This window comes from Tyto alba, unplaced genomic scaffold (genome assembly GCF_018691265.1).
Source record: "Tyto alba isolate M040663 unplaced genomic scaffold, T.alba_DEE_v4.0 Super-Scaffold_100000100064, whole genome shotgun sequence".
Lineage (NCBI taxonomy): Eukaryota > Metazoa > Chordata > Aves > Strigiformes > Tytonidae > Tyto > Tyto alba.
Window position 1 is genome coordinate 1 of NW_024881265.1, and position 7,812 is coordinate 7,812.

The 7,812-nt window shown below is 63.2% G+C and overlaps 1 protein-coding gene and 1 long non-coding RNA gene across 3 annotated transcripts; one reads left to right on the plus strand and one right to left on the minus strand.

The window, feature by feature from the left end:
- The first annotated feature begins 837 nt into the window (after positions 1 to 837).
- LOC122154373 lies at positions 838 to 2,406 on the plus strand. Its single transcript, XR_006166281.1, has 3 exons — positions 838 to 1,232; positions 1,642 to 1,728; positions 2,269 to 2,406. It is a non-coding gene; the product is annotated as an uncharacterized LOC122154373 (long non-coding RNA).
- Positions 2,407 to 3,939: 1,533 nt separating this feature from the next.
- Positions 3,940 to 7,812, minus strand: LOC122154337 (zinc finger protein 239-like). Of its 2 annotated transcripts, none has more exons than XM_042802148.1 (4): positions 7,778 to 7,812; positions 6,486 to 7,253; positions 4,304 to 4,838; positions 3,940 to 4,153 (listed from the first exon to the last, which is right to left on the minus strand). In XM_042802148.1, exons 2-4 carry the CDS (start codon positions 7,249 to 7,251, stop codon positions 3,961 to 3,963), a joined length of 1,494 nt encoding a protein of 497 aa, XP_042658082.1. In that variant the 5' UTR covers positions 7,252 to 7,253; positions 7,778 to 7,812; the 3' UTR covers positions 3,940 to 3,960. The 2 variants fall into 2 exon arrangements, with proteins under 2 accessions (XP_042658082.1, XP_042658077.1); XM_042802143.1 differs by having other exon boundaries at positions 3,941 to 4,180; positions 4,319 to 4,835.

Sequence of the window (7,812 nt, forward strand, 5' to 3'; positions counted from 1 at the left end):
CCCCCTCCGCCCCCGGCCCCGCTCTCACCATCGCGGCCCCGCGCGCGCGCGCCGCACGCCCCGCCCCCTTCCGCCGCGGCGGGGCGGCCGCGCCCCCCTCCTCCCGGACACGCCCCCCCGCCCCCGAGGCCACGCCCCCCCCGATGCCACGCCCCCCCCCGAGGCCACGCCCCCCCGCCGGCGCGGAGGCGGCCGGAAGGAAGTGACTCACCCGCCCCCGCGCCGGGGCAAAGGTCAAGGGGCGGGGCCGAGGGGGACACACGCGTGGGGAGGCAAGGGGGGGGGTGTCCCCCGTGACCCCCCGTGACCCCCCGTGACCCCGCAGACACATGGGGGGGGGGGGGGAGTGTCCCGTGTCCCCCCGTCCCCACACGTGTCCCCACGCCACCCACGTTATCCCCACCGTCCCCGTGTCACCCCGTGTCACCCCGTGTCACCCCGTGTCATCCCGTGTCCCCGTCCATGTCCTGTGTCCCGTGTCCAAACACACCCGTGTCCCCGTGTCCCGTGTCCCCACACCCCACATGCCAATGTCCCCACAGTCCCGTGTCCCCGTGTCCCTGTGTCCCGTGTCCCCCCCATGTCCCCACGCCCCCATGTCCCGTGTCTGTGTCCCGTGTCCAAATACACCCGTGTCCTCGTGTCCCACTGTCCCCACGGCCCTGTGTCCCGTGTCCCCGTGTCCCCCGTGTCCCATGTCCAAACACACCCGTGTCCCCAAGTCCCCGTGTCCATGCCCCATGTCCCCATGTCCCATGTTCCAATGTCCCCACACCCCCGTGTCCCGTGTCCATGTCCCGTGTCCCCCCCGTGTCCCGTGTCCAAACACACCCGTGTCCTCGTGTCCCCGTGTGCCCATGTCCCCACGGCCCTGTGTCCCGTGTCCCCGTGTCCCCCCATGTCCCGTGTCCCCCCGTGTCCCATGTCCAAACACACCCGTGGCCCCAAGTCCCCGTGTCCACGTCCTGTGTCCCCGTGTCCCCGTGTCCGATCGCACCCGTGTCTCCGTGCCCCAATGTCCACCCCTGTCCCCACGCCCCCGTGTCCCGTGTCCGTGTCCCGTGTCCCCCGTGTCCCGTGTCCCCTCCCAGGCCACCCACGCTGGGCCGGGGCCGGGTGGGGACCGGGCAGACCGGCCCCACGGCCCCGTGACGACACCGGGTCCCCGTCACCGGCCCCGTGGGATTTAAGGGCGGCCCCGGGGCCCCCACGGGCACCGACGGGACCCAGTGGTGAGTGGGGACGGGGGGGGACGGGGGGGGGGGCACAGGGGGGACATGGGGGGGGACATGGGGGGGGACAGGGGGAGGACGGGGGGGACGGGGGGGGACGGGGGGGACATGGGGGGGGACGGGGGGGACGGGGGGGGACGGGGGGGGGACAGGGGCGCTGGGGACATGGGGGGACATGGGGGGGCAAGGGGGGGGACATGGGGGGGGGACATGGGGAGGGGACATGGGGGGAGGGACATGGGGGGGGACAGGGGATGTGGGGATGGGGGGCACGGGGATTGGGGGACAGGGGGATGGGGGGGGGACAGGGGGAGGGGGACAAGGGACACGGGAAATGGGGAGGGGGGGGGCTGGGCTGTGTCCCCTGTCCCCCCCCCCCCCACTGATCCCCCCCCCGTCCCCCCCCCAGGCAGGATGTGTGCGGGCGCCCAGTGTCTGATGAACCTGCTGCGCTGGGCCTGGGGGGTCCTGAGGGGCCTCTGGGGGGGGCCCGGCGGTGAGGGGGGGGCCGGGGCTGGGACACGGGTGGGGGGGGGCACCCAGGAGCTGGGTGGGGTTGGGGGGGGGGAGGAATTTTGGGGGGGGGGGGGGACGGGACATGGCGGGGGGGTGGATGGGACACACACAACTTGGTCCTGGGGGGGACATGGGGGGGGGGAGGTGGGACCGGGGGGGGGGCACACAGGAGTCGGGGGGGGTGTGGGGAATTATGGGGGGGGGACATGGGAGGGGGGGCACCCAGGAGCCGGGGGGGGTGGAAATTGGGGGGGACATGGAGGGAGGGGGACAGGCGTTTTGGGGGGGACACACACACAGACACACAACTTGGTCCTGGGGGGGGACATGGGGACACACACACACACACACAGACACGGGGGGGGGGGGGTCCCAGCGGGGGGGGGCGGTGGGGGGGGACACCTGGGTCCCAATTTCCAGCCCTTGGGGGGGGTGGGGGGTGTCGAGGCCAAGGGGATGGTTTGGGGTCAAAGGTCACCGCTTAACCCCCCCCCCCCTTGTCCGTCCCCCCCCCCCGCAGCGAGCACCCCCCCCCCCGCCGGCCGAGAGGACGACGCTGGTGCCGGGCAAAGAGGACTGAGCCCCCCCCCCGAGCCCCCCAACACCCCCAAATCCCCCCCAACCCCCCCCCCCGGGTGAATAAACGCCCTTGAACCCCGCGGCCGTTTCTGCCTCTTTTATTTTTTTTGGGGGGGGGGTCACGGGCACCTGCTGCACCCCCCCGGCCCCGCCCCCCCGGGTCAGGCCCCGCCCCCCGCAGAGACCCCGCCCACTCGCGGGTTTTACACCCACGGACACCAAAAAGGCCCCGGACAAGGTTTTTCCAGGCAAGAAATCCGCCCCCCCCCATCGCCCCCCCCCCCCCCCCCCCCCCCCCCCGGGCCGCCGCACAGCGCCGCTCTGCAGGATTTTTATTAAATGTAAAAAATACCTAAATCCAAACCCAAAACCGAGGCAAAACCAGGAGAAGAAACGGGGATCTTGGGCCCCCCCCCCCCCCGTCGCTTCCACGGGGCGGGGGGGCGGGACAAAAATCCCACCCGGGACGGGCCCGCGAGGCGGCACCTGCTGGAGGAGGGGAATGTGACTCAATTCGACCTTTTATCGGCCCAGAAACGGCCCCCTCCCCCCCCCCCCAAAAAATTAAAAAAAAAAAGTTAAATTAAAAAAATTTTAAAATAAAAAAAAATTAAACCCTAAAAAATTAAAATGCAAAATAAAAATGAATTTAATTTTTTAAAAATTAAAAAACTAAAATTAAATTGAAAACAATTTAAAACCCCAAAAACTTAAATTAAAATTTTAAATTAATGAACTTTAAAAATTATCGCAAAATCAAATTTTAAAATAAAAAATTTAAACGATTCTTTTCAAAGGTTAAAAGTTTTAAATTGAAAAACTTAAAATGAAATCAATAGAATTAAAAATGGAAAAATTTCTGAAGCTAAAATGAAAGCAAACTTTCAAAAATTAAAATAAAAATCAAAAAACTTTAAAAACTAAAAAGAAAGTCAATTTCAAAATAATTTAAACAAGTTTTAAAGTCCTTAAAATTAAAAAACTTTAAAAATTAAAAAGCTCATATAAAAATGAAAAATTTAAACAATTTTTCAAGTGTTATAATTTAAAACTAAAAAAATTTTTTAAAAAGCGCCAATTTCAGAATAAAATATTTAAACAATTTTTAAGGTCCTTAAATTTAAAATTAAAAAACTTTAAAAATTAAAAAGCCAATTTAAAAGTAAAAAATTTAAAGAATTTTCCAAGTCCTTAAATTTAAAAAACTTTAAAAATTAAAAAGCCAATTTAAAAAAAAAATTAAAGCACTTTCAGTTTTAAAATTTGAAAACTTTAATAATTAAAATTTAAGAATGTAAACAATTTTTAAAGTTCTACACATGTAAATTAAAACCCCTCAGAAGTGAAAAAGGAAAACGAATTTTAAAATTTTCAAACCAAAAATTCCCAAAATTTTTAAAAATTCAAAAAACACCCCGAATTTTTATTTCTTGGTTTTGCGGTTTTTTTAGAAACTTAGGCCCCCAACGCAATGAAAAGCCGAGGTGGGGGCCGCGCCCCCCCCCCCCTCCGCCCCCCCCCCTCCCCGCGCCGCTCCCTGAGGTTGCTCCTCAGACCTTCCCCCCCCCCCCCCCCCCCCCCGGAAGGTCTGGCGGAAGCAAGATGGCGCCGCCCCCCCCCCCCCCGCCCCCCCCTAGTGCACGTGCATCTTGAGGTGCCGCCGCAGGGAGCCGGGGGTCCGGTACCCGCTGCCGCACTGGGGGCAGCGAAACGGGGGCTGGGCCGCCCGTGGGGAGCCCCTGGTGCCGCCCCACCCCCACTGGGGGGGCCCCTCCCCCCCCGGCACCCCCCACTGGGAGGCGGTGGGGAAGCCCGCCCCACGCTGGGGACACGGGTGGGGCCTCTCCCCGCCGCGACCCCCCCCGTGGGCGTCCGACTGGGACGTGCCCGCCCCACGCTGGTGGCACGGGTGGGGCCTCTCCCCGCCGCGACCCCCCCCGTGGGCGTCCGACTGGGACGTGCCCGCCCCACGCTGGTGGGGCCCCTCCCCCCCGTGGTTCCTCTCGTGGGCGTCCAGCTGGGAGGCGGTGGGGAAGCCCACCCCACACTGGTGGCACGGGTGGGGCATCTCCCTGCCGTGGTTCCTCTCGTGGGCGCCCAACTGGGAGGCGGTGGGGAAGCGCCTCCCGCACTGCTGGCACGGGTGGGGCTTCTCCCCGCCCCGGCTCCTCCCGTGGGCGTCCAGCGGGGAGGGGCTGGGGGAGCCCTCCCCACACTGGTGGGGCTCTGGGGGTGTCACCCGTGGGGACGGGGGGGGCGGATCCCTGTCACCCCCGCCGGTGGGGCGCTGGGAGGGCGGCTCTTCGCCAGGCGCCGGGGGGCTCCTCCGCCCGGGGCTTCGCCGCGTTTCCTGGGGGTCCCCCGACGTTTCCTGGGGGTCCCCCGACGTCTCCTCCACCCCCGGTTCCGTTTTTATGGCCTTGACCCCCCCGGACCCCCAGGCCCCCCCGGATTTCGTCGTCCTCCCCCCGGCGCCGCCGGGCTGGGAATTCTGGTGGCCACCGGCACCTGCTGGTAGAGGAGGGGGGTGAGATGCCGCAGCCCACCCCCCACCCCTCCCCCAGGGTCTCCGTGGGGAACGATGGGGGGGCCCCAAACCCTCCCCCCCCCCCCCCCAAAGGGCCTTCCCACCCCCCACCCGCACCCAACAGAACCCCCGTTTCCAAGGGGTGTGGGGGGGGGAATCAAGGTGGGGCAAAGGGTTGGGTGGAGCTTGATCCAAGATGGAGCAAAGGGTTGGGTGGAGCTCCAGGGCACCCACGGTGGGGCAAAAAACTTGGGTGGAGCTCCACCCAACCCTTCACCCCACTGTGGGCGGAGCTCCAAGGGACCCACGGTGGGGCAAAGAGTTGGGTGAAGCTCCACCCAAGTTGGGGCAAAGAGTTGGGCGGAGCTCCAAGGGACCCAAGATGGACCAAAGGGTTGGGTGGAGCTCCAGGGCACCCACGGTCATGGTGGGGCAAAAACTTGGGTGGAGCTCCACCCAACCCTTCACCCCACTGTGGGTGGAGCTTCAAGGGACCCACAGTGGGGCAAAGAATTGGGTGAAGCTCCAAGGGACCCAAGATGGAGCAAAGGGTTGGGTAGACCTCCACCCACAGTGGGGTGAAGGGTTGGGTGGAGCTCCAAGGGACCCACAGTGGGGCAAAGAGTTGGGTGGAGCTCCAAGGGACCCAAGGTGGAGCAAAAACTTGGGTGGAGCTCCACCCACAGTGGGGTGAAGGGTTGGGTGGAGCTCCAAGGGACCCACAGTGGGGCAAGAGTTGGGTGGAGCTCCAAGGGACCCAAGGTGGATCAAAGGGTTGGGTGGAGCTCTGGTGGACCCACGGTGGGGCAAAGAGTTGGGTGAAGCTCCACCCACAGTGGGGCAAAGAGTTGGGTGAAGCTCCAAGGGACCCAAGATGGAGCAAAAACTTGGGTGGAGCTCCACCCACAGTGGGGTGAAGGGTTGTGTGGAGCTCCAAGGGACCCACAGTGGGGCAAAGAGTTGGGTGGAGCTCCAAGGGACCCAAGGTGGATCAAAGGGTTGGGTGGAGCTCTGGTGGACCCACAGTGGGGCAAAGAGTTGGGTGAATCTCCACCCACAGTGGGGCAAAGAGTTAGGTGAAGCTCCAAGGGACCCAAGATGGAGCAAAGGGTTGGGTAGACCTCCACCCACAGTGGGGTGAAGGGTTGGGTGGAGCTCCAAGGGACCCACAGTGGGGCAAAGAGTTGGGTGGAGCTCCAAGGGACCCAAGATGGAGCAAAAACTTGGGTGGAGCTCCACCCAAGTTGGGGCAAAGGGTTGGGTGGAGCTCCAAGGGACCCAAGGTGGATCAAAGGGTTGGGTGGAGCTCTGGTGGACCCACAGTGGGGCAAAGAGTTGGGTGGAGCTCCACCCACAGTGGGGTGAAGGGTTGGGTGGAGCTCCAAGGGACCCAAGATGGACCAAAGGGTTGGGCGGAGCTCTGGTGGACCCACAGTGGGGCAAAGGGTTGGGTGAAGCTCCAAGGGACCCACAGTGGGGCAAAGGGTTGGGTGAAGCTCCAAGGGACCCAAGATGGATCAAAAACTTGGGTGGAGCTCCACCCACAGTGGGGCAAAGAGTTGGGTGAAGCTCCACCCAAGTTGGGGCAAAGAGTTGGGCGAAGCTCCAGCCTTGGCGCACGTGCGGGTTACCTGGGGGGGTCCGGCCCTGCTGGGGGTCCTGGGCTGGGGGCGACGCCGTCCCCTCCTTCTCCTCCTTGTGGGCCCTCTTGTGGGCGTTGCAGCGGAAGTTCTGGGTGAAGCCCTTCCCGCAGATGGGACACTTGAAGGGTTTCTCGCCCGTGTGGACCGTCTGGTGCCTGACGAGGTCCGAGCTCTTCCGGAAGCTCTTCCCGCAATCCCGGCACTTGTAGGGCCTCTCGCCGGTGTGGACGCGCCGGTGCATGAGGAGATACTGGTGCCGGGCGAAACCCTTCCCGCAGTCGGGGCAGACGTAGGGCTTCTCGTCCGTGTGGATGGCTCGGTGGGAGAGGAGGTGGGAGCTCTGGGTGAACTTCTTCCCGCAGACCACGCACCGGTGGGGCTTCTCGCCGCGGTGGAGCATCTCGTGGATGACCAGCGGGGAGCTGTCGTTGAAGCCCTTCCCGCACACCGAGCACTTGTAGGGCCACTCGCCGGTGTGGAGCCGGCGGTGCCGCACCAGGTGGTTCCTCCAGTTGAAGACCCGGCCGCACTCCTCGCACTCGTGGGGCTTCTTCCTCGATTTCGAGGGCGCCCGGGTCCCCCCTTCGCCGACGGGATCGCCGGGGGGGTTCCAGTTGGCCAAACCCCCACGGCCTTGGGGCCGCCAGTTCTCGCAGCCTTCCTCCCTCACCTCGTCCTCCTCCTCTTCTTCTAGGTCTTCCTCCACCTTCACCTTGACCTTCTCGGGGTTCTCCTGCTTCTCGGCCCACCCCATCCCTGCGGGGACAAGGGACAGCACCGGCCGCCCGGTCACGGTCGCCCACGCACCAAAAAAACACCCCCCCCCCACCCCCCCCCCGCGGGATGGGTGATGAACCCCCCCCCCACCAACAACATGCAAGAAAGACGGGGTGTGTGTTCCCCGCCCCCCCCCCCCCCCCCCGCGACGTTTGGGGGGACCCCACCCCCTCCTCAAGGAAAAAAAAAAAAATAAAACAAAAAAAAAAAAACCAACAAAACAACTCCGGGTTGTAACAAAAAGGGACCTTCCGCGCCATTCCGCCTTTCGCGGGGATTTCCCCCCCAAAAACGCGCCCCCCACACACCGCAGCGCTTCCTCCCTTTGTCCCCCCCACCCCGCCAAAAAAAAAAAAAAAAAAAAAAAGTGGGGAAAACGGGTTTTCCACGCGGTGATGCGCCACCCCCCCCCCTCCTCCCACGCCGAGCGCTCTGGGGGTGCATAAGGGTGAACTCCCCCCCCACCCCCCCCCCCCCGCGCCTCGCCCCGCGTGGGTCCCCACCGAGGCCGGGGATGTTTTTTTTTTTTTTTTTGGGG

Excerpts from the sequence above, each read along its gene's own strand:
- LOC122154337 (XM_042802143.1), bottom strand. The coding sequence starts at position 7,251 with ATGGGGTGGGCCGAGAAGCAGGAGAACCCCGAGAAGGTCAAGGTGAAG. Across the intron at positions 4,836-6,485 it reads GCAGGGCCGGACCCCCCCAG|GTGCCGGTGGCCACCAGAAT; the intron begins GTAACCCGCACG and ends CTCTACCAGCAG. Across the intron at positions 4,181-4,318 it reads GCCCACGAGAGGAACCACGG|CGGCGGGGAGAGGCCCCACC; the intron begins GGGGGAGGGGCC and ends CGGGGGGGGTCG.